Below are 27,309 nucleotides of genomic sequence, written 5' to 3'. Positions count from 1 at the left end.
GCGCAGGTGACGCCTGTATATAAGAAGGGTAGAAGGATGAATCCTCAAAATTACAGACCAATATCCTTAACATCGGTTTGTTGCAGGATTCTCGAACATCTTCTCAGTTCGAATATAATGAATTTCCTTGAGACACAGAAGTTGCTGTCCATGCATCAGCACGGCTTTAGAAAGCATCACTCCTGCGAAACGCAACTCACCCTTTTTTCACGATATCTTGCGAACCATGGATGAAGGGTATCAGACGGATGCCATATTCCTTGACTTCCAGAAAGCGTTTGACTCTGTGCCCCACTGCAGACTCCTAACTAAGGTACGAGGATATGGGATTGGTTCCCAAGTATGTGAGCGGCTCGAAGACTTCTTAAGTAATAGAATGCAGTACGTTGTCCTCAATGGTGAGTGTTCATCGGAGGTGAGGGTATCATCTGGAGCGCCCCAGGGAAGTGTCGTAGGTCCGCTGTCATTTTCTATCTACATAAATGATCTTTTGGATAGGGTGGATAGCAGTGTGCAGCTGTTTGCTGATGATGCTGTGGTGTACGGGAAGGTGTCATTGTTGATTGACTGTAGGAGGATACAAGATGACTTGGACAGGATTTGTCATTGGTGTAAAGAATGGCAGCTAACTCTAAATATAGATAAATGTAAATTAATGCAGATGAATAGGAAAAAGAATTCCGTTATGTTTGAATACTCCATTAGTAGTGTAGCACTTGACACAGTCATGCCAATTAAATATTTGGGAGTAACATTGCAGAGCGATATGAAGTGGGACAAGCATGTAATGGCAGTTGTGGGGAAGGCGGATAGTCGTCTTCGGTTCGTTGGTAGAATTTTGGGAAGATGTGGTTCATCTGTAAAGGAGACCACTTATAAAACACTAATATGACCTATTCTTGAGTACTGCTTGAGCGTTTGGGATCCTATCAGGTCGGATTGAGGGAGGACATAGAAACAATTCAGAGGCGGGCTACTAGTTTTGTTACTGGTAGGTTTGATCATCATGCAAGTGTTACGGAAATGCTTCAGGAACTCAGGTGGGAGTCTCTGGAGGAAAGGAGGCGTTCTTTCCAAGAATCGCTACTGAGGAAATTTAGAGAACCAGCATTTGAGACTGACTGCAGTACAATTTTACTGCCGCCAACTTACATTTCGCGGAAAGACCACAAAGATAAGATAAGAGAGATTAGGGCTCGTACAGAGGCATATAGGCAGTCATTTTTCCCTCGTTCTGTTTGGGAGTGGGACAGGGAGAGAAGATGCTAGTTGTGGTACGATGTACCCTCCGCCACGCACCGTATGGTGGATTGCGGAGTATGTATGTAGATGTAGATGTAGATGTACTTGACAATGGTGCTGTGGCTCAGTAGTTAAGTCCACTTATTGGCAATTCATCGGCCTGGGTTTGATTCCCGCTGCTACCATCACTTTAAAATTTTTTCTAATTTTATTCCTCTCACTGTTAAATTATTGATTATAAAATATAAATATATTGAAACAGTTCAATTTATATATGTACAGTTAATATATTCAATTCAGTTACGATTACTACGCTTCTAAGCTGATGGTAAAAGCAAGTATACAAGGAAATTTAGTGTGAAAGTGTACAAAGAGAGTTGGATCTGCATGTGTGACATTCAAAATGCACATTTTTCTTTCCATGTTTGTTATTCTGGAACAGGAATATGTGGAGTACATGGGGAGTTAAAGATCTAGGGCATATTAATGAATAAAAAAAGAGTGGCAATTATAAACATATACACTGGTGACTGGGTGGTGTAAGGAGGAGGCTGGGGTGGGGAGGGATAGTGGGGTAGGGGTGGTGAACAGTGAAGTGCTGCTGGGGAACACGTAGGGACGAGATGGAGAGAGGGTAGAGCAGAGCAGCAAAGTGTAGTTGGGTGGTTAGTTGGAGGGCAGGGGAGATGTGGGAGTGGGGGTGGGGGTTAGTGGAAAAGGAGAGAAATAATAAGACTTGATGCAATGGTGGAATGATGGCTGTGTAGTGCTGGAATGGGAACAGGGAAGGAGCTGGATGGGTGAGGACAATGACAACGAAGATTGAGGCCAGAAGGGTTACGGGAATGTAGGATATATTGCACAGAAAGTTCCCACCTAGGTAATTCAGAAAAACTGGTGTTGGTGGGAAGGATCCATATGGCACAGGCTGTGAAGCAGTCATTGAAATGAAGGATGTCGCGTTTGACAGTGTGCTCAGCAACAGGGTGGTCCACTTGTTTCTTGACCACAGTTTGTTGGTGGCCATTCATGCGAACAGACAGCTTGTTGGTTGTCATGCCCACACAGAGTGGAGCACAGTGGTTGCAGCTTAGTTTGTTGATCACATGACTGGTTTCACAGGTAACCCTGCCTTTGATGGGATTGGTGATGTTTCTGACTGGACTGGAGTTGGTGGTGGTGGGAGGATGTATGGGACAGATCTTGCACCTATTTCTGTTACAGGGGTATGAGTCACGAGGTAAGGGGTTCAGAGCAGGGTTTATGTAGGGATGGACAATTATATTGTGTAGGTTCGGTGGACAGCGGAACACCATTGTGGGAGAGGTGGGAAGGATAGTGGGCAGGACATTTCTCATTTCAGTGCATGATGAGAGGTAGTCGAAACCATGGCAGATAATGTAATTCAATTGTTCCAGTCATGGGAGGTACTGAGTTACGAGGGGAACACTCCTCTGTGGCTGGATGGTGGTGGGAGACTAAAGCATGGGAGATTTGTTTTTGTATAAGGTTGGGAGGATAATTACAGTCTGTGAAGGCTTCAGTGAGACCTTCGGTATATATTGAGAGGGACCGCTCGTCACTGCAGATGTGACGACCACAGGTAGCTAGGCTGTGTGGAAGGGACTTCTTGGTATGCAAGGGGTGGCAGCTGTCAAAGTGGAGGTATTGCTGGTGGTCAATAAGTCTGATATGAATGGAGGTACTGATGGAGCCATCTTTGAGGTGGAGGTCAACATCTAGGAAGGTGGCTCGCTGTGTTGAGTAGAACCAGGTGAAGCAAATGGGGGAGAAGTTGTTGAGGTTCTGGAGGAATGTGGATAGGCCGTCTTCACCCTCGATACAGATCACAAAGATTTCAACAATGAATCTGAACCAGGTGAGGGGTTTAGGATTCTGGGTGTTTAGGAATGATTCCTCTACATGGGCCCTGAATAGGTTGGCATAGGATGGTGCCATGCAGGTGCCCATAACTGTACCTGGATTTGTTTGTAGGTAATGCCTTCAAAGGAGAAGTAATTGTGGATGAGGATATAGTTGGTCACCGCGACTAGGAAGGAGGTTGTTGGTTTGGAATCCATCGGGCATGGGAAAGGTATTGTTCAATAGCAGTAAGGCAATTGGCATTGGGGACATTAGTGTAAAAGGAGGTGGCATCAACAGTGACATACAGGAGGGCAGGTTCTGGGTAATAGGTTGAATGAGAGCAGATATTCTCTCAGTGGGGGGGCACAGTAACTGGCCTCAATGGAGTGTCCTGGGAGGTTGGCTTTATGGACTTACGAAGCATGTAGAAGGAAGGAGTGCGGGGAGTGGTAGGGGTGAGCAGAGATATGAACCCAGGGAGAGGAACTGGGATGGGCCTAAGGATTTGAGAAGCGACTGGAGATCCTGCTGGAATTCTGGAATGGGGTCACTGTGACAAGGTTTGAAGGTGGCTGAATCTGACAGCCAGAGGAGTCCTTCTGCCAAGTAATCCTAGTGGTTCAAAAACAACATTGGTGGAGTCTTTGTCTGCAGGTACGATTATAAGGTCGGGATCAGTTTTTAGATGCTGGACTGCAGTTCTTTCTGCGGGTGTAAGGTTATTTTTCATGTTGTGGGATTTGGGAAACGATAATAAGGCAAGGTTTGAGGTTAATAAATTCTGGAAGGTTAACAGGGGGTGATTTGGGCGCAAGGGGGAGGGGGGATCACGGTTGGATGGAGGAGTGAACTGAGTTAGTCAGGGTTCAACATTGGTCTTTGGTCGAGTCTGATTGGTAGAGTTGATGGTGAAAAAGTGTTTCCACTGTAGGGACCAGGAGAAGGAAAGAAGGTCATTAACAAGTCCTGCATGACTGAATTTGGGAGTGGGGCAAAAGGCGAGGCCTTTGGAAAGAACTGATATTTCTGTGGGGCTAAGGCTTCTGGAGGAAAGGTTCATGACTGTGTTTTCGGTCTGTTTAGGTTCTGGATTCTGTGTGGTGGTGGGAGGGAGTTTTGGAGGGTGGGGTAAATGTAGTAGGTCTGCGAGACAAGGTTCGTCAGCTATGAGGGGTCGTGGGGGAGGTTTGGAGGTGGTTGTAGAGGTGGTGGACAGTGGTACTCAGAAGGCAGGAGTAGAAAGTGAGCAGGGAGGAGAGCTTTTCGAGGTGGCATTGCACATGTTGCTCTAATTCCTGGAGGGCACAAGTTTCAGTGTGTGCTATGGGTTCTGGGAATTTAGGATTGCATAGCAGGAAAATTTTGTGGATGGAGAGAAAGTACTACAAGGAGGTTTAGGGTTGGTTGATATGGCTTTGCAGAACTATGTTGGTGAGGGCTAAGGACAGGCAGAATCTGAAAAGGTGTAGGTCATTGTGGAAGGAGGGTTGGCAGCCAGAGATGAGTAATTTGATGGTACGGATGTTGCAGGGATTCCAAGAGCCAAGCAACAACGCAAGAACATTAGAACATTATGTGGGACTGGTTGTTTGGTTAGGGATAAAGAACAAGTGGCACAAGATGCTTACTCCTGCTGCATGATAATGGCCAGACACACATGGCTTGACAGACAATAGAGTTCCTGCAAATGTTCAGCTGAGAGGTGTTTGATCATTCACCCTACAGTCTAGACCTCACTCCCAATAATTTCCATCTGCTCTGGAACCTCAAGAAATTCCTGTCTGATCAGAGTCAGCATTAAAATGTCACATGGGCAAAAAAGAATAGAAACTATTTGAATGTGGTGCTACACAAGAGCAGGGGGGTAGACCGAGCAACTAATGAAAAAGTAAAAAATGCGTTGCAACGATATTCCTCCAGCAGTGGTGGCTGCTACTGTGTAAGAGCACAAGAGCATGTGAACACCTTAACTTTTGAAACCTTATGGGTTTATTGTTTTTCTTTGAATGTTGTTAACCGTAATGTAGATGCAGTAATCTGAAATACACGGCACTAAATCTACCACGCTGTGCTACATATTGCTCCTCTACCTAGAGACTGAAACTAGGCATCAGAGTCGCAAGCACATCTTCACTTGTGCACATTTCAAGGAGACTCTGTGCATGCACAACTGGGGTGATGTAATTGCCTTATGGGCGAAGCACATAAAAATGTGATAAATAACATGCACAGTTCACAGTGACCACTGCTAGCCCTTACCACTCAACTACAAGTTTATGTCAATGCCACCAGGTGGCAGCTCACAGCAGCAGACTTTTGTCGATATTTGCTTTGCATAAATCCCGCTAGATGGCAGCACACGCCACAGATATATGAATTCACTCATTATATAGTACAATTAGATCAGACGTCAGTGTCATAGTTATACTGACAGAAAAACATTTTTTAGGATTCTCAATGAGATATAGTATATTAAGTTTTGGATTTTGTCAGAGTAATCCATTTGATGCGCTGAGAACCATAAAGCACATCATTGATGATTATGAGACTGTAGCATTTATTCATGCTTTGACATCCCACTGATCATACTGTGGGGTCAGCTTTACCTGTACTGTAGGCCCACATTGTACGTATATCTGAACATTCACAAATAGCTTTCCCACTGGTTTCTTTGATATTTATTTAAATATGGGGGTTCAAAGATGGTGTGCTTTAGGCTCTTAGGGCTCTCAGCACCTCATTTGTTCTCAAGTGACCTTATTGGTGGATAGCACTACTTGAATTTAATATTTCCGCAAACAGCAGTTTGTGTTTGGAGTTGGCTGTTGTCAGCTGTGCAGGAATAGGCTTTCCTGTGGAGTGTGAACATGAACTCTGTTGAACCTATATTAAGCACTGACAGGAAAGAAAATTACTGATTGCAAAGAAACTAGGGCATTTTACACCAGGTCCATTGTTTGAGAAAGAGACAAAATCAAATAAGCATGACTACAATCGAACATTTAATAAAGAGGTTGTTGTGTGGATGCAAAATAACAAGGCCTAATTTTCAGTCCAGAAGTTAATTTGTTAACTAATAAATGATTAGGAATCTTGTACATTTGTCCAAAAAAATAAAAATGGACATAAAACTCCCACTTACACAAAAATGCAAAACAGCGAATAGGGGAAGCTTAAACATTATTTTGTTCTTGCCATAAACTGTACTTAAGTTATGTACAAAACAACAAAATTCTACAAAAACAAGCCTTACTTTTTCAGACATATTATTATTATCCCCCCCATGAACCATGGACCTTGCCATTGGTGGGGAGCCTTGCGTGCCTCAACGATACAGATAGCCGTACCGTAGGTGCAACCACAACGGAGGAGTGTCAGTTGAGAGGCCAGACAAACGTGTGGTTCCTGAAGAGGGGAAGCAGCCTTTTCAGTAGTTGCAGGGGCAACAGTCTGGATGATTGACTGATCTGGCCTTATAACACTAACCAAAATGGCCTTGCTGTGCAGGTACTGCGAACGGCTGAATACAAGGAGAAACTACAGCCGTAATTTTTCCCGAGGACACGCAGCTTTACTGTATAATTAAATGATAATGGCATCGTCTTGGGTAAAATATTCCGGAGGTAAAATAGTCCCACCATTCAGACCTCCGGGCGGGGACTACTCAGGAGGACGTCATTATCAGGTGAAAGAAAACTGGCGTTCTACGGATCGGAGTGTGGAATGTCAGATCCCTTAATCAGACAGGTAGGTTAGAAAATTTAAAAATGGAAATGGATAGGTTAAAGTTAGATATAGTGGGAATTAGCGAAGTTCGGTGGCAGGAGGAGTAAGACTTTTGGTTAGGAGAATACAGGGTTATAAATACAAAATCAAATAGGGGTAATGCAGGAGTAGGTTTAATAATGAATAAAAAAAATAGGACTGCGGGTAAGCTACTACAAAACAGCATAGTGAATGCATTATTGTGGCCAAGATAGACACGAAGTCCACACCTGCTACAGTAGTACAAGTTTATATGCCAACTAGCTCTGCAGATGATGAAGAGACTGATGAAATGTATGATGAGATAAAAGAAATTATTCAGATAGTGAAGGGAGACAAAAACTTAATAGTCACGGATAACTGGAATTCGAGAGTAGGAAAAGGAAGAGAAGGAAAAGTAGTAGGGGAACAACGAATTGGGGTAATGAATGAAAGAGGAAGCTGCCTGGTAGAATTTTGCACAGGGCTAATCATGGCTAACACTTGGTTCAAGAATCAGGAAAGAAGGTTGTATACATGTAAGAGGCCTGGAGATACTGGAAGGTTTCAGACAGATTATATAATGGTAAGACAGAGATTTAGGAACCAGGTTTTAAATTGTAAGACATTTCAGGGGCAGATGTGGACTCTGACCACAATCTACTGGTTAAAAACTGTAGATTAAAAATGAAGAAACTGGAAAAAGGCGGGAATTTAAGGAAATGGGGCCTGGATAAACTGAAAGAAACAGGGGTTGTACAGAGTTTCAGGGAGAGCATAAGGGAACAATTGACAGGGATGTGGGAAAGAAATACAGTAGAAGAAGAATGGATAGCTTTGAGGGATGAAATGGTGAAGGCAGCAGAGGGTCAAGTAGGTAAAAAGACGAGGGCTAGTAGAAATACTTGGGTAACAGAAGAAATATTGAATTTAATTGATGAAAGGAGAAAATGTAAAAATGGAGTAAATGAAGCAGGCAAAAAGGAATACAAAAGTCTCAAAAATGAAGGGCAAAATTGCTAAGCAGGGATGGCTAGAGGACAAATGTAGGGATGTAGAGGCTTATCTCACTAGGGGTAAGATAGATACTGCCTACAGGAAAATTAAAGAGACCTTTGGAGAAAAGAGAACCACTTGCATGAATATCAAGAGCTCAGAGGTAAACACAGTTCTAAGCAAAGAAGGGAAAGCATAAACGTGGAAGGAGTATATAGTGGGTCTATACACGGGCGATGTACTCGAGGACAATATTATGGAAATGGAAGAAGATGTAGATGAAGACGAAATGGGAGATATGATACTGCGTGAAGAGTTTGACAGACCTGAGTCGAAACACAGCCCCGGGACTAGACAACATTCCATTAGAACTACTGACAGCCTTGGGAGAGCCAGTCCTGACAAAACTCTACCATCTGGTGAGCAAGATGTATGAGACAGACGAAATACCCCCAGACTTCAAGAAGAATATAATAATTCCAATCCCAAAGAAAGCAGGTGTTGACAGATGTGGAAATTACCGAACTATCAGTTTAATAAGTCACAGCTGCAAATTACTAACGTGAATTCTTTACAGACGAATGGAAAAACTGTTAGAAGCCAACCTCGGGGAAGATCAATTTGGATTCCGTATAAGTATTGGAACATGAGGCAATACTGACCCTATGACTTATCTTAGAAGAAAGATTAAGGAAAGGCAAACCTACATTTCTTGCATTTGTAGACTTAGAGAAAGCTTTTGACAATGTTCTCTGGAATACTCTCTTTCAAATTCTAAAGGCGGCAGGGGTAAAATACAGGGAGCGAAAGGCTATTTACAATTTGTATAGATGGCAGTTATAGGAGTCAAGGGGCATGAAAGGAAAGCAGTGGTTGGGAAGGGAGTGAGACAGGGTTGTAGTCTCTCCCCTATGTTATTCAATCTGTAAATTGAGCAAGCAGTAAAGGAAACAAAAGAAAAGTTCGGAGTAGGTATTAAAATCCATGGAGAAGAAATAAAAACTTTGATGATTGCCAATGACATTGTAATTCTGTCAGAGACAGCAAAGGACTTGGAAGAGCAGTTGAACAGAATGGACAGTGTCTTGAAAGGAGGGTATAAGATGAACATCAACAAAAGCTAAACGAGGATAATGGAATGTAGTCGAATTAAGTCGGGTGATGCTGAGGGAATTAGATTAGGAAATGAGACACTTAAAGTAGTAAAGGAGTTTTGCTATTTGGGGAGCAAAATAACTGATGATGGTCGAAGTAGAGAGGACATAAAATGTAGGCTGGCAATGGGAAGGAAAGTGTTTCTGAAGAAGAAAACTTTGTTAACATCGAGTATAGATTTAAATGTCAGGAAGCCATTTCTGAAAGTATTTGTATGGAGTGTAGCCATGTATGGAAGTGAAACATGGACGATAAATAGTTTGGACAAGAAGAGAATAGAAGCTTTCGAAATGTGGTGCTACAGAAGAATGCTGAAGATTAGATAGGTAGATCACGTAACTAATGAGGAGGTATTGAATAGAATTGGGGAGATGAGGAGTTTGTGGCACAACTTGACTAGAAGAAGGGATCGGTTGGTAGGACATGTTCTGAGGCATCAAGGGATCACCAATTTAGTATTGGTGGGCAGCATGGAGGGTAAAAATGTAATGAAGCTATTTATACACATAAGGGTGTAATATTTAGTTGTAATATAATTTTTCACTTATGCTATACCTCCTCCTCCTCCTCCTCCTCCTCCACCACCACCACCACCACCACCACCACCACCACTAGTAGTAAGGTTTCGCACTGTCTTCAGTGTTCTATGTACTTAAAAGGGTAGTAGTAATGCTACAAACTGATGCAGGTTCTAAAGTTACTTTTTGTGAAAATACAATGTTTTATCGCAAAATGAATTTGATGAAAATGAGGTATAATTACTGACAACAAGTACTGTCAAAGCATGTACTGCATATGTTGAAACTGCTGGTACAAATCGGCACAGAACAATTCACTTCAGAGCAGTAACTTAATATCTCTAGTTAAAACTTCCGGGCTGATGGGCTGTGGTTAGTGTATATAACTCCCCCCTGTAGTTTTGTCTCCACTACGAGAGACATCCTCTGAGGTAAAGCGTCGAACTGCAAGCAGAACTCTACGAAGCGCTGACTTTTAAGCCAGTGAGGAGGGTGCCACTGTGCATCACGTGGCGTCAGCTATGAGGCTGTTTGTGGTAATACCAACATTCTCGATTGAAAGTAATCGATCATCATGCTTCTGATAAAATGCCGACATCCAAATTTAATGCAGTTTAACACCTTATTCTCTCCTGTTAAAATTATTACGGCGTTTATCAATTTCAATAGTGTCTCCATACATGCGCGCATAATAATGCGAGGTTTAAGATATAATGCTCGTCTCGCTGAATTTTATTTCATGATTACCTTCCTGGTAAACATGTTCTGCTACAGCCGATTTATCCCTGTGACCCAGGCAGCAATTCCTCTTATGTTCAACAAGACGGGTTGAACACTCCTCTTTGTGGTACCGATATAAACACGTCCGCATCTACAAGGAATTTTATATACCCCCAGTGTAGCCAAAGAATGTCATGCATCTTTTGCCGATCATAAATACTCTTATTTTCCTGGAGGGAAATGTGATCTGTGACCTTAATAATGGACAGAAGAAAAACCTTACCATAGGGTGGCTGTTGTTCATTGTTGCTCCTGATTCTCTGCCTAGAGCGAAGTGCCCAGTCAATCTACTTGCTAGAATTGCCATTCTTTATGAAAATTGATCATAGATGTTCAATCTCATCTTTTAAATAAACAGATGCACAAATTTCTCATCTTTTAAATAAAAGGTTCACAAATTTTGTATGCCCTGTCTACCAAGGTTTTTATTACACCGCTTTTTTGTGTATGGTGGTGGTTTGAATCTTTATGCAGATAACAATCAGAATGTATGGCCTTTCTATATACCTTATGGCCCAACGTTCCATCCCGTCATTTAATCACAGACACATCCAGAAAATTTAGTTGCCCATTACTCTCCGTCTCCACAGTAAATTATATTTTTGGATTAATGCTGTTTAGATGTATCAGAAAGGTACCCAACTCCTCTGCTCCATGTGTCCATACTACGAAAGTGACATCGACGTAGCAATACCATCTGGCTGGTCTCTTACTGGCAGTCTGCAATGCCCATTGTTCAAAAGTCTCGATAAATAAGTTAGCCACAGCGGGACTAAGAGAACTGCCCATAGCCACCCCGTCAATCTGTTCGTAAAAGTCACTATTCTATTGAAATAGGTTATGGTGAGGCAGTGTCGGAATAATGCCACAATATTGTAGGAAAAATATCCGCTACGCACGAGATAGCTTTGTTTACCAGAATCATGGTAAATAGCGACACAATATCAAAACTAACGAGGATATCATCTGGGCCCACACTCATTTCCTTTAACTTGTTAACGAAATGAGCTGAATTTTTAATATGACTCAGTCCTACCAACGTAAGGTTGCAGGAATAAGGCAACATGTCTACCTAACTTCAGGTTTATGCACTTTGGGTAATCCATAGAGTCTAGAAGGGTACTCTACTGTTTTAGAAAGCAGCTTCTTATTGTCGGAGGAGAATGAAGACTCTTTCATCAGTTGATTGGTTATTTCTAAAATCTTCATAGTCAGATCCTTCTGAAGATTTTTGTAATTGGAGGAAACCAAAATATCATTGACCTTTCCATGATAGTCATCACTCTTCAATATGACGGTGGCACTACCATTATCTGCAGTAAGAACAATAATGTTTTTATTTGCGTTAACATGCCTCAGCACCTTCCTTTGTGCCTGCGACAAATTACTGTTTGGTGATTTACATGTATGTAAAATCCTAGCCGTTTCCATCCTAATTATATCAGTGGACTGCTGTGGAAGCTGACAGATACTTGCCTCAATATTTGTCACAGTATCCTCAGTGGGTACATTTTTCTGCATCACAGCAAAATTTCCTCCTTTAGCTAGTACAGAAATTTCAACTTCTGACACATCTTTATCAGACAGGTTAATAACAGTACTAGAATTGTCCTCTCGAAATGTTGTTCTGTAAGTTATCGAACTACTACTTCTGTCTCTTTACTGCTATTTCTGCTCTAACTTCCATAGTTTTGATCATTAGACCACCAATCTTACTCCAATCACCACACTGCATAGCATTACTAATAACCAAGTGGAGATGAAAAAGTGCATAAACCTTAAGTTCCTTTGAGGCCAATTGTCAGCGCTGTAGGTGGTCCCACCCATGAGTTAGGTAGACATCTTGCCTCATTGCTGCAACTTCCTGTCATATTAAAAATTCAGCTCATTTCACTGGCAAGTTAAAGGAAATGAGCATGGGCCCGGATGATATCATCGTTAGTTTTGATACTGGGTCGCTGTTCATCATGATTCTGGTAAATGAAGCTACCTCATGCATAGCAGATATTTTTCCAACTGACATTGTGGCATTATTCTGACACTGCCTAACCACAATCTACTTTCAATACAATAGTGACTTATGAACAGACTGCCAGTAAGAGACCAGCCAAATGGTATTACTAAGTCGATGACACTTTCGTAGTATGGACACATGGAGCAAGGGAGTTGGATACCTTTCTGATACATCTAAACAGCATTAATCCGAAAATCCAATTTACTATGGACACAACTGAATTTTCAGGATGTGTGTGTGATTAAACGAGGGGATGGAATGTTGGGCCATAAGGTGAATAGAAAGGCTACACATACTGATCGTTATTTGCATAAAGATTGAAGCTACCAGCCTAGACGAAAAAGAGGTTAATAAAAACCTTGGTAGACAGGTTGTACAAAATTTGTGAACCTGTTTATTTAAAATATGAGAAATTGCAGAAACCGAGTATGTAAAAGACAAGACTGAACATCTATGGTTGATTTTCATGAAGAATGGCTATTCTAGCAAAGAGATATATGTGAAGATTATTTTCAGACCCACCAGGAAAATAAAAGAATATTAAGATCGGCAAAAGATGCACATCATCATTTGGCTACACAGGGGGTATATAAAATTCCTTTTAGTTATGGACAGGTTTATATCAGTTCCACAAAGAGAAGTATTAATCCCGTCTTGTTGAACATAGGAGGAATTACCGCCTGCGTCACATGGATAAGTCAGCTGTAGCAGAACAGATTTACCAGGAAGTTAATCATGAAATAAAATTCAGCGAGACGAGTGTTATGTCTAAAACCTCGCATTATTATGCGCGTATGTGTAGATATGCTGTCGAGATTGATAAACACCATAATAATTTTAACAGAAAAGAGGAAGGTGTTAAACTGCATAAAATTTGGAAATCAGTGTGACGATCGATTACTTTCAACTGAGAATGTTTGTATTACCAGAGACAGTCCCATAGCTGATGCTGCTTGATGGACTGTGGTGCCCTCTGCACTGCCTATAATCAGTACTTCCTGAAGTTCTCCTTGCAGTTCACCACTTTGCCTCTGAGGACATCTCCCGCAGTCGGAGACACAATGTCAGGGGAGAGTTTTATACATCGCCCACGGCCTATCAGCCAAGAAGCTTTAAGTGAAGACAATACTGGCCGTAGAAGCCTACATTGTGTAAGTAACTTAATATATTTACATTTTATAAATGTTTAGAGTACTGACTATCGAAACTATCCATAAATAACTGCGAACGAAAGAAAGGAGTACTATGAACCAAGGAAATGTGTAGAAACAGTAACTGAACCTATTCAGGTTATTGGTAAACAACTGGTTTAAAGACAACTGAACAAAAATCGCATAGACAAACAAATTAAATAGATAAGAATTGAGTTTAAATACTAAATCACTTGCCCTACATAAATGTTTACACCACAGAACATGAATTCAGTAATGTAAAAGTTTGGTTTGATTAACAGAAAAATCAAAGCCTCATGAACACATGCAACAGAGTACATACATCATCTGATCACAGTTATTCAGACACATATAAAGTGGGCATAAGTCAGTTGTTAAAAATATGTTTGGTGCAATAATACTAAACAAATGAAAATAACCAATTTATTATCAACAAAGAAATACATATGTAGAGTTCAATGACCCTAAAAAATACGTGGTTCCCATGCTGTTCTAAGTACATATTACATGTTTCCAACACTGATTTGCCCCCCCCCCCCTTTTTTTGCATAACTTCTGGGACTGTAGGTTTTCAAATTCTGGTAGGATTTGTTGCTTCAAATGCCCAACATAATGAGTCTTGATTGAATAATCCTCATATTTTAGTATACTCCAGACCGATACGTGGGTATCATGGATGTCATTCAATAGCTCTTGTCTGCCAATCCATACATCAACATTTTCAGTTGGAAAGTCTCTCACAATACCGATAATGTGGGAATGCTCCATCTTGTTGCCATATGAACTTTTCCTTAACTGGTTGCAAATGTTCAAAAAGTGAACTATCTCCTAGTTCTAGCAACACTTTTTAAAGAATATTCAGGTAATTTACAGAACGGACACACTGATGAAAATCCATGGCTATACACTCAAATCATTAAACTTTAACTGACTCCATAGCCACATGGTAATTCATAGAATTCCAGTAGTCACTAGTTATGTCTGTTCACTATGCCATTCACATTAACAATCACTTTGTCACTCCAAAGAATGCTTTAGTAAAACTTGGGATCAGCTTCTTGGTCTCAATTTCAGCTTTTTCTTGCTATTCCATAATCCTTGGATGCTTTTCTGATATTTGGTCAGTGATTGTACAAAACACTGTGCAACAACATTTAGATTCTCCTCTACAGTAACATACTTTTGTCTACTTGAACAAGGAAGCTCTGTTACCAACCCATTCCTTCAAATCTTAAATTTGATCTGAAATACCTTGTTGAGATGGAGGTTGGATATTCAGAAAATGTTCCACAAACAAATAATAAACATTGTAATTTTGGTCATGTTTGCAAAACAAATACAGACTGTTCTGTAATTAACTTTCTATTCATTCCAGAATGAGATTTTCACTCTGCAGCGGAGTGAAAAATGAAACTTCCTGGCAGATTAAAACTGTGTGCCGGACTGAGACTCGAACTCAGGACCTTTGCCTTTCGCGGGCAAGTGCTCCATCAACTGAGCTACCCAAGCACGACTCACGCCCCGTCCTCACAGCTTTACTTCTGCCAGTACCTCGTCTCCTACCTTCCAAACTTTACAGAAGCTCTCCTGCGAACCTTGCAGAACTAGCACTCCTGAAAGAAAGGATATTGGGGAGACATAGCTTAGCCACAGCCTGGGGGATGTTTCCAGAATGAGATTTTCACTCTGCAGCGGAGTGTGTGCCGATATGAAACTTCCTGGCAGATTAAAACTGTCTTTCTTTCAGGAGTGCTAGTTCTGCAAGATTCGCAGGAGAGCTTCTGTAAAGTTTGGAAGGTAGGAGACGAGGTACTAGCAGAAGTACAGCTGTGAGGACGGGGCGTGAGTCGTGCTTGGGTAGTTCGGTGATACAGCACTTGCCCGCGAAAGGCAAAGGTCTCGAGTTTGAGTCTCGGTACGGCACACAGTTTTAATCTGCCAGGAAGTTTCTATTCATTGTTCCTCACATAACAAAAAACAATGTAACCTCAAACTGCTGGTGTCTACTGACTTATGGGTACTACATACCACTAAAATTTACAACTGACTACCACAACTGAAACTACTTTTGCCAGGCAAAACAAAGTCTAAAGATTCCTAGTAACAACCCTGCAAGAGTGGGCATTAATATGGGATGTGTCCACTCTTCACCTCTGTGATAGTTTGAATGCTGCTGGGGGCACTTTCAATGAGATGTCTGAAGGAATGGCAGCCCATGCCTTAAGAGCTGAATGTTGGGTATTTGGATCTGGAGCGACAACGTCCTTCTAACTCCTCCCGAAGATGTTCCGTTGAGTTCAAGTTGGGACTCTGGCAGGTCGTTCTATTTCAGAAATGTTATTGTCCATAAACCACGGCCTTACAGATGCTATTTTATGACAGGGTGCATTGTCCTGTTGATAAAATCATCACATCTACAAACTGTTGCTCTAATGTAACCAGTACACAGTGCTGCCAAATGTGTTCATATCCTTCTATATTTAGCATTTTTTTAAGTGCAACACAATCTCAACTGTACTTCACTGTTGGCACAACACATGATACCAAATAGTATTCTCCAGTTATTCACCAAGCCCTCACCCTCCCATTGGACTGCCACAGGGTAAAGCACGATTCATCACCCCAAATCACTCATTTCCAGTTATCCACTGTTCAGTGGCATTGCTAGTTACACCACCTTAAGTGTCACTTAGCACTGACTAGAGAAGTATATGGCTTGTGAGGAGCTGCTCAACCAGTGTACCCCATTCTTCTTAAATCCCTATGCAGTGTCACTATGCTATCTGGACAGCTGGTAGCACTTTAAAACTCACGAGTGACTCCTCTTGCTGATTTAATGTGATTTTTTATATCCATTCCACACTATGCTTAACAGTCGCTGTCTGTCAGTATGTGAGGTTTGCCTGGACTTGGTTTAGTCATGATTGTTCCTTTCCATTTCCATTTTACAGTCACATCACCAACAATTGACTTGGGCAGCTTCAGAATGGTTGAAATGTACTCAGTGGATATTTTACTCAGGTGACACCCAATAGCTAAAACATGTTCAAAGTCACTGAGCTGTCCTGACCAACAAATTCTGCTGTTAGTGCTTCCCTAATGACAATACAATACACCCTGTCTCCTTTTATATAGATGCATCTGCTTCCGGTGGTAAATTTCACATAACATAGGAGTGTCCAGATACTTTTGATCAGGCAGTGTAACTATGACACACACACACACACACACACACACACACACACACACACACACAAACACATTTTTATTCTTACCTTCAATGAAAACAAATCCCGTGAATGTAATAAGGAATGAGATAATTACAAACAACAAGAATATCAAAACTGGTAGTCCACATGATGCTATTACAGCAATAATGAAAAGTGCTATAAGCGGATTTTGTGCTGCACATGCCACGAGATCATCTAATGCCTCAGCAATATGGTAATGAGTAGCAATTCTTTCTATTTTTTGTGCCATGCGCAGACCTGAAAGAGAGAATAATTTTATTATTGGAAGATAACTCAAAATTGTCATTAAATTCATGGACACACAATGACAAATTAGACTTCCAGTTCTACACAGTGATAATTGAGCCCCATGCCCCCCCCCCCCCACCACACACACACACACACACACACACACACACACACACACACACACACAAACAAAACAAACAAACATGAACACAAATAGCTACATCATACTGCAATGCATACCCAACTGCACTGAGGGACTGTGTTTGCTGGAGTGTGTGAAAGAAACTAGTGCTTGTGGACAATTAATATAACTTCCCTCCATTTGTAGGTGAGTAACTGTTTCAGTCACTGAAAGGTGACAAATGAGCTGTATGCGTTAGGCACCATCAGGAGCTGCTGCCTGATGAAAGTTGGAGTCTCTCAAACCCCACGAAGGTTAGGTATGCTGTCACTGTCACCATCAGCCATTTGTGAGAGAGATGCCTTTTCCAGAATTTTGCATGCGTTACAGTGTTGAGTGATATACATTCATGCTGCACCATATTTTCTAAAGTCGTCTATACACTTTTCATTACATCATCTTCTCAATCTCTACCTATATCTTTTAATCCGACAAAGAACATCCTTGGTTTACATGCCACTCATTTGCCTGGTTACAGTCATCATCTACCACAGTTTCATATATTCATTACAGTCACAAAACTTATATCCCAACTGGTTTCCCTTTCCCCCTTTGTAAGCCCCCAATATGTGATATCTCTGTTGATAGATAAACCTTCACCTCTGAACAATTTTCAAATTGAAAGCCAATGTCTCACTGACACGTAGTCATCGTAGCGACTATGGTTACTGAAATTAATACATCAGTGAAGAAGGCTAGGAGAGTATTTATGCTAGAAAGAGCAGATAAGCAATTGTTTATGTCTCACTTACACAGCGAAATGACATCATTTCAGTTCAGTATGAGGGTCAGAGAGGAATTATGAGCAAAGTTTAAATGGAGTGAAAACTGTGCTCACAAGGGGTATGAGTATGTGCCTAGTAACTGGATTAGGAATGGAAAAGACCCACCATGGTTTAACATCAAAATCTGGAAAATTCTGAGTTAGCATGAGCTGTTGCACTCTCCGTTCAAAGAACATGCAAATGACAACAGAAAAAAGGTCAATAGAGATCGACGTGCCTGTAAACAGGTCTATGCAAAAAGCGTATAACAACTATCACCTTCATACCTTAGCAAAAGATCTGTCCGAGAACCCAAGAAAATACTGGTCCTATGTAAAATTGCTAAGCGGGTCTTAAGACTTCTGTGCAGTCATTTGTACATCAGTCTGGTGTGCCAGCAGAAGACAAGAAAAAGAAAGCCAAAGTTTTAAATTTCACATTTAAGAAATCATTCTTGCAGGAGAATTGCACAAATATACTATCATTTGACCATAACTGAGACTCCCATACAGTGGACATAGTAATAGGCATCCCTGACATAGAGAAACAACTGAAAGAGTTGAAAATAAATAAGTCGACAGGTCTGAAAGGATTCCCAATTCAGTTTCACAAAGAATACTCTGTGGTGTTGGCCCTTATTTAGCTTGCATTTATCTAGAATCTCTTGCCTATTGCAAAGTCCCAAGCAAGTGGAAAAAAGAGCAGGTGATTCCTCTATATAAGAAGGATAAAAGAATGAACCTGCAAAATTACAGGCTAATACCTTTAACATCAGTTTGCTGCAAAATTTTTTTGAACTTTTCTCGGTCTGAATATAACAACTTTCCTTGAGACAGAAAAGCTTCTGTCCACAGATCAGCACAGTTTTAGAAAGCTTCACGTGTGTGAAACTCAGCTTGCCCTTTTCTCACATGATATGACGAATTGTGGATGAAGGGCAACAGGCATACTCCATATTTCTAGATTTCCAAAAAATATTTGATATTGTGTCCCACTGCAAACTGTTAAGAAACATATAAGCATAATGAATAGGTACCCAGATATATGAGTACCTTGGAGCAGAACCCAGTACACAGTCCTCGATGGCGTGTGTTCATCAGAGACATGGATATCGTCAGGAGTACCTCAGGGAAGTGTGATAGACAGCATATGTAGTGTGCTGCTTGACACTGTCATGTCATTTAAATATGTAGGCGTAATGTTGCAAAGCGATATAAAATGGAATGAGCATGTAAGGATTGTAGTAGGGCAACTTCAGCTTATTGGGAGAATTTTAGAAAAGTGTGGCTCATCAACATATAGGACACCAGTGCGACCTATTCTTAAGTACTATTCGAGCGTTTGGGAGCCGGACGAGGTTGGATTAAAGGAAGACATTGAAGCAATTCAGAGGTGGGCTGCTAGATTTGTTATCAGTAGGTTCAAACAATGCACAAGTATTATGGAAATCCTTCGGGAACTCAAATGAGAATCCCTGGTGGGAAGGTGACGTTATTTTCAAAGAACAATACTGATAAAATTTAGAAAACCGCCATTTTGTTAAAGTTTCGAGAACATGCTTAAGATTAGATGGGTAGATCACATAACTAATGAGGAAGTATTGAATAGGATTGGGGAGAAGAGAAGTTTGTGGCACAACTTGACTAGAAGAAGGGATCGGTTGGTAGGACATGTTCTGAGGCATCAAGGGATCACCAATTTAGTATTGGAGGACAGCGTGGAGGGTAAAAATCGTAGAGGGAGACCAAGAGATGAATGCACTAAGCAGATTCAGAAAGATGTCGGTTGCGGTAGGTACTGGGAGATGAAGCAGCTTGCACGGGATAGAGTAGCATGGAGAGCTGCATCAAACCAGTCTCAGGACTGAAGACCACAACAACAACAACAACAACACCTTCACCGAACAGTCAAGCAGTATATTGCTCCCTCCTACGTATATCTCGCGAAGAGACTATGAGGATAAAATCAGAGAGATTAGAGCCCACACAGAAGCATACCGACAATCCTTCTTTCCACGAACAATACGAGACTGGAATAGAAGGGAGAACCGATAGAGGTACTCAAGGTACCCTCCGCCACACACAGTCAGGTGGCTTGCAGAGTATGGATGTAGATGTGGATGCAGATTTGAGCTGACAGCAGAACAACTGTACTGCAACCAATGTAATTTAATACAAGGACCATGAAGATAAGAGAAATTAGGGTTCATATGGAGGCATGTAGACTCAGTTTTCCCTTGCTCTATTTGCCAATGGAACACGAAAGAAAATGACCCTAGTACAGGGTATGTAGGTGTAGATGACAAACATTCATTTCCACATACATCAGAAAATAATAGTTCTCAAAATCAGAGCTCTTTTTGCTCAATCAATCATTACCTACAACTGCCCTAGATACAAAAACTAATTTTATAGTTTAAAACCTCATTGTTAATTAGTACTATGTAGTACAGTTTAGTATCTTTGATCTGGGAGGCTACCGTAGATTACGGGCAATTGGTTGGAGGTGTTGGTCAGTGAAGGCTGAAATACTTTCAATGCAGGCAAAATCACCTGCCACAATGGGGCATCTAGGATTGTGGGTTTCTGGTTTTTGGGCAGCATGTAGAAAGTGGGTGTGCAGGTTGTCATAGGGATGAGGAGGGAAATGAATTAAGGGTAGAGGTTCTGGGAAGAGCCTAATGTTTTAAGCAGGGATTGAAGGTTATGTTGGACTTCTAGGATGGGATCATTCTGGCAGAGATAATAGACAGAGGAATCAGATAATTGGCGGAGGCCCTCCACCAGGTAGTTATTGCAATTCACAATAACAGTGGTGAAACCTTTGTGTGCAGGAAGAATGATTACATCAGGATTTGTTTTGAGGTTGTGTAGAGCTGTCTTTCTTCTGCTGAAAGGTTGGTGTACTGAAGAAGGAGGGTGAAGCCAATTTGGAGGTAATGATTTCCTGGAAGGTGACCAAGAGGAGGTTAGATTGGAGGGGGTGGAGGGTCATGGTTGGATGGTAGAATGACCTGCGAGAGGGGTGGGGGGTTCAACATTGGGATCAGGTTGGCTTAAGTTGGAGGGACTGGTGACAGAGAATTGTTTCCACTGTGGGGATCAGAAGAAGAGTAGGTCTTTGACAGGTCCAACATGGTTAAATTTGGGTGCAGCACTAAAGGTGAGGCTGTTGGATAGCACTGAAACTTCTGTGGGGCTGAGGGTTTCGGTGGAAAGGTTAACAACTGTATTACAGGAACCTTTCAGCTCTAGATTGGTGGAGTGTTGGTACGGAGTTTTGGGGGGGATGTGGCAAGTTGGGAAGGTCAGCAAGGTAGGATCCAGGTGTTATGGGGGGTTGATGACGAGAAGCACTGTGAGAAGGGCAGGTGTTGAATAGTGGAGCCCTGAGGCAACAGGAGGATGTCAGCAGATTATTATTGAGATCGTTTCTGGAATGTTCCATAACTAACTCTCAACTACTTCTCCTTTGAAGGGAAGTGATGTAGATGTGTGTACGCAAACAAATCAGCAGCACAGCTATGGGCACTTGCATAGCACCCCCCCCCCCTCCCCCCATGCCAACCTGTCTTCTGTCTATAGGCCACCCAGAGGAGATCTTTCAGCCTCCCAAAATGTCAAACCCCTGGTCTGGTTCATATCCATTGATAATATCTTGATGATCTGGACTCAGGTCCAAGAAATCCAATCGTCATTCCTTCACAACCTGAACACATTCTCTCTCATCCGCTTCACCTGGTCCATATCAAACTGGCATGCCATCTTCATGGACATTGACCTGCTCCTCTCTGATGGCTCTATCCACATCTCTGTCCACATTAAACCCACCAACCACCAACAGTACCTCCATTTGACAGCTGTCACCCCTTCCACACCAAAAAATCCCTTCCATGCATCCTGGCCACCTGGGGTAGCATACCTGCTGTGACAAGAACTCCCTTGCTCAGAATGCTGAGGGTCTCACCAAGGCCTTCAAAGACAGGCACTAACCCCCAGAACTAGTACACAAACAGGTCTCCCTTGCCATTTTTCCTCACACCTCCAATTCCCCCAACACCCCCAAGAAACAGCTACAGAAGAGTGCCCCCTCTGATGCCCAATACCATCCTGGACTGGAACAACTGAACCACAGATCTTCACCAGTGCTCTGATTACCTAACATCATGCCCTGAAATGAGGGACATCCTATCTACGACTCTTCCTACAGTCCATCCCTATGCCACTCCCAGTCTCAAACCCCTGCCACACAGATCATATCCCTGTGGAAAGACCCAGGTGCAAGACCTACCCAATTTACCCGACCAGAACTTCCCATTCCAGTCCTGTCACAGGCTTATCTTACCCCCTCAGAGATTGGATCACCTGTGAAAGCACCCATGTCATATACCAGCTTTGCTGCAATCATTGCACAGCATTTTATGAGGGTTGGAACTTTAATAGTGGCAACTATTTTTTTACAGCTTGTACAAAATAGATAAATGTTTCAAAATGTGTTGACAGTTTGAGCTGCATGTACTATTGCCCGACAAATTTGTAGCAATTCTGAAGTGAATGCCGTGAAGTGTTTCCTTCAGTTTAGAAATCTAGTTGAACACATGAGGGCTTAAGTCAGGGAAGTGCAGTATATGGTGTAGCACTTAGCAGCCCCATCAGTCAAATAAATCAGTAACAGCTTGCACTGTACGTGCTTGAGCATTGTCCTGCAAAATTATGGTCAGGTCCTGCAGAAAGTGCCATCACTTCTGTCTCTATGCTGTTCATTTTTGGAACACAACCTACGACCACCTTAGGGACAGAAGTGATGACACTTTCTGCAGGACCTGACCATCATTTTGCAGGACAATGCTGAAGCATGTACAGTGCAAGCTGTTACTGCTTTGTTTGACTGATGGGGCTGCTACGTGTTATATCACCTACTGCACTCCCCCGACTTAAGCCCTTGCGAGTTCAACTCTATTTCTAAACTGAAGGAAACACTTCATGGCATTCACTTCAGAACTGTTACAAATTCATCGAGCAATAGACCGCGCCGCTCAAACTGCCACTATTAAAGTTGCCACTACTAAAGTTCCAGCCCTCGTATATTGGGGTGACTAACAACTAGCTGTCCGCCAGGATAAATGGCCACTGCCAAACTGTGGGCGGCAAGAGCAAAGCAGACCACCCTGTGACACAACATGCTGCTGAACATAACAGGCTTGATTTCAATGGCTGCCTCACTACCCTGGTCATCTGAATCGTCCTTCCTTCCTTCACCAAGTTTTCTGAACTGTGTAGTTGGGAGTTACTCTTACAACACATTCTCTGCTTCCATAGTTATCCCAGCCTCAACCCATGATAACCTACTGTCCCCACACTCTCCACCCAATGGGTTTCATCCCCTCCGTCCTATCACCTCTTCCCTATTCTTGTCTCCCATCCTCTCTGTGTGCTGCCCTCTACCAACACACCAACCCATCTTTCCCCTTCTCCACCCCTCTTCTTTTTCATTACCCATTCCCCTCACCCCCCCCCCCCTTTCACCCCTTATAATCTCCTACACTGTGCCTGATAGCTGTCCAGTCTTTGCAAGCTCCACCATACAGCCCCCCCCCCCCCCCCCCCCCCTCCCAGCCACACTCTGTTATCCCTTCCCCTTCCCATACCCTCCAGAAAACTGCTTCCACTGTACATGACAGTTTGCATTCCAGACCAAGCTGCCAGAAATGGCAATCATGAGCATATGAGGTGTGTGTGCTTGTGTGAATATATATATATATATATATATATATATATATATATATATATATATATATATATATATATATAAAAAGAAAGATGATGAAACTTACCAAACAAAAGCGCTGGCAGGTCGATAGACACACAAACAAACACAAACATACACACAAAATTCTAGCTTTCGCAACCAATGGTTGCCTCGTCAGGAAAGAGGGAAGGAGAAGGAAAGACAAAAGGATATGGGTTTTAAGGGAGAGGGTAAGGAGTCATTCCAATCCCGGGAGCGGAAAGACTTACCTTAGGGGGAAAAAAGGACAGGTATACACTCGCACACACACACATATCCATCCACACATACACAGACACAAGCAGACATTTGTAAAGGCAAAGAGTTTGGGCAGAGATGTCAGTCGGGGCAGATGTACAGAGGCAAAGATGAAGTTGAAAGACAGGTGAGGTATGAGCGGCGGCAAATTGAAATTAGAAATTAGCGGAGATTGAGGCCTGGCGGATAGCGAGAAGAAAGGATATGCTGAAGGGCAAGTTCCCATCTCCGGAGTTCTGACAGGTTGGTGTTAGTGGGAAGTATCCAGATAACCCGGACGGTGTAACACTGTGCCAAGATGTGCTGGCCGTGCACCAAGGCATGTTTAGCCACAGGGTGATCCTCATTACCAACAAACACTGTCTGCCTGTGTCCATTCATGCGAATGGACAGTTTGTTGCTGGTCATTCCCACATAGAACGCTTCACAGTGTAGGCAGGTCAGTTGGTAAATCACGTGGGTGCTTTCACACGTGGCTCTGCCTTTGATCGTGTACACCTTCCGGGTTACAGGACTGGAATAGGTGGTGGTGGGAGGGTGCATGGGACAGGTTTTACACCGGGGGCGGTTACAGGGGTAGGAGCCAGAGGGTAGGGAAGGTGGTTTGGGGATTTCATAGGGATGAACTAAGAGGTTGCGAAGGTTAGGTGGACGGCGGAAAGACACTCTTGGTGGAGTGGGGAGGATTTCATGAAGGATGGATCTCATTTCAGGGCAGGATTTGAGGAAGTCGTATCCCTGCTGGAGAGCCACATTCAGAATCTGGTCCAGTCCCGGAAAGTATCCCTGACGAGGCAACCATTGGTTGCGAAAGCTAGAATTTTGTGTGTATGTTTGTGTTTGTTTGTGTGTCTATCGACCTGCCAGCGCTTTTGTTTGGTAAGTTTCATCATCTTTCTTTTTAGATATATTTTTCCCACGTGGAATGTTTCCCTCTATTATATATATATATATATATATATATATATATATAAAAAAACAAAGATGAGGTGACTTACCGAACGAAAGCACTGGCAGGTCGATAGACACACAAACAAACACAAACATACACACAAAATTCAAGCTTTCGCAACAAACTGTTGCCTGATCAGGAAAGAGGGAAGGAGAGGGGAAGACGAAAGGAAGTGGGTTTTAAGGGAGAGGGTAAGGAGTCATTCCAATCCCGGGAGCGGAAAGACTTACCTTAGGGGGAAAAAAGGACAGGTATACACTCGCACACACGCACATATGTGGATGGATATGTGCGTGTGTGCGAGTGTATACCTGTCCTTTTTTCCCCCTAAGGTAAGTCTTTCCGCTCCCAGGATTGGAATGACTCCTTACCCTCTCCCTTAAAACCCACTTCCTTTCGTCTTCCCCTCTCCTTCCCTCTTTCCTGATGAGGCAACAGTTTGTTGCGAAAGCTTGAATTTTGTGTGTGTTTGTGTGTCTATCGACCTGCCAGCGCTTTTGTTTGGTAAGTTTCATCATCTTTCTTTTTAGATATATATATATATATATATATATATATATATATATAAAAAATAAAAACAAAGATGATGAGACTTACCAAACAAAAGCGCTGGCAGGTGGATAGACACACAAACAAACACAAACATACACACAAAATTCGAGCTTTCGCAACAAACGGTTGCTTCGTCAGGAAAGAGGGAAGGAGAGGGAAAGACGAAAGGATGTGGGTTTTAAGGGAGAGGGTAAGGAGTCATTCCAATCCCGGGAGCGGGAAGACTTACCTTAGAGGGAAAAAAGGACGGGTATACACTCGCGCGCGCACACACACACACACATATCCATCCGCACATAGACAGACACAAGCAGACATTTCTGAATTCCTTGAAAAATGTCTGCTTGTGTCTGTGTATGTGCGGATGGATGTGTGTGTGTGTGTGTGTGTGTGTGTGTGTGTGTGTGTGTGTGTGTGTGTGTGTTCGTGTTTCACTTTCTGATAAAAGCATTGGCTGAAAGCTAGTGTGTAAGTGCCTTGTGTCATTGCAGTCCTCCTCTTTCCGAGTATAAGGATCTGTAAACTTCTTGTAGTTAATGCTTTTCATGATGTGAAATCTCCTTGCCCGATTTCTTTTCCAATTCTGAATTTCTCACTATCGTAATGAAGAATAATGGAGGCTGTATATACATTCTTCAGTATACCAACATCTGTACACGAAACAGCCATGTTGAGATTAGAGAAACTCAGACTGAGCTATTTTTCTTATCAACAAATATCATCCAGAGTTATAAGAAGAGATGTGTGTTGAAAAAAGATCGCATAACCAACTGAGGACTGAAACACTGGAGCCTTAAACTAGGGACAATGAATCACAGAACTTTAGGATCAAGAATAGATTGTATTGTATGGAACCGGGGACCTACAAACGACGGAGAGGCTTCGTCCTCGCCGTAGCCCTCAGTGGTTCACAACCCCGTAACAGGCTACAGCAGCCATTCACAACCCCTGCCGCCCCACACCGAACACAGGTTTATTGTGTGGTTCAGCCCCCAGTGGGCCCCCCTGGGAACGTCTCACACCAGACGAGTGTAACCCCAACATTTGCGTGGTAGAGTAATTATGGTGTATGCGTACATGGAGAAACTGTTTGCACAGCAATTGCTGACATAGTGTAACTGAGGCGGAATAAGGGGAACCAGCCCACATTTGCCGAGACAGTTGGAAAACTGCCTTAAGAACCATCCACAGGCTGGCTGGCACACCGGACCTCAACACTAATCTGCTGGGTGGATTTATGCCGGGGACTGGCACGCCTTCCCGCCCAGTGTGTTAGACCACATGGCTAACCAGACGTGCTGAGAATAGATCAGTGGAGTTAGAAGAAGAGTTAACGTAAGTGCAACAAAATAAAATCTCCTCCCCCCTGTAATGGATCTGGGAGATGTTATTTTTTTACCGTATTTGTCGATACTGAATTGAAAATGTTTTCTTATATTTTTGTCAGAATTTATTATAATTTGTCTTATTATATGTTAATTTACTTCTGTTTTTGAGAGTAAAAGCATATTGATTACTATTAGAAAATGTATCGAAGAATAGCAAAGAAACTGATTGTGTAAAATATCTTTGACGTTGGAGTAGTCTTTGACTATAGTCAGTCCGAGTCGGAAGCTAACTCTTTGTGTGTGTTGACGGAAGAACAATGTGAAGGTCGCAGTCATAAATAATTTTGAATTATGTTAATTATTATTTTTGTATTATCTGAAAAGAAGAAACTACATTGGAAGAAACTGTATTTGAAACACCAAAATGAGAGAAACACGCTGAACCACGTCATTTTCTGCAGCCGACAACGATGCATTGTGGAATCATACTTAGACAACTGAAGCCAGACTTATATTTGCTT

At 42.3% G+C, this 27,309-nt stretch overlaps 1 protein-coding gene across 1 annotated transcript in view; it reads right to left on the bottom strand.

Moving 5' to 3' along the window:
• The window catches only part of LOC124789988, an 80,310-nt gene that overhangs the window by 5,804 nt on the left and 47,197 nt on the right, over positions 1–27,309 (bottom strand). The window contains exon 3 of the mRNA XM_047257531.1: positions 16,763–16,975. Coding sequence (XP_047113487.1) covers positions 16,763–16,975 — 213 coding nt within the window. The remainder of the gene's footprint in view (positions 1–16,762; positions 16,976–27,309) is intronic.

Source organism: Schistocerca piceifrons, chromosome 3 (genome assembly GCF_021461385.2).
Source record: "Schistocerca piceifrons isolate TAMUIC-IGC-003096 chromosome 3, iqSchPice1.1, whole genome shotgun sequence".
NCBI lineage: Eukaryota > Metazoa > Arthropoda > Insecta > Orthoptera > Acrididae > Schistocerca > Schistocerca piceifrons.
This window is presented reverse-complemented; position numbering and strand designations above follow the sequence as displayed.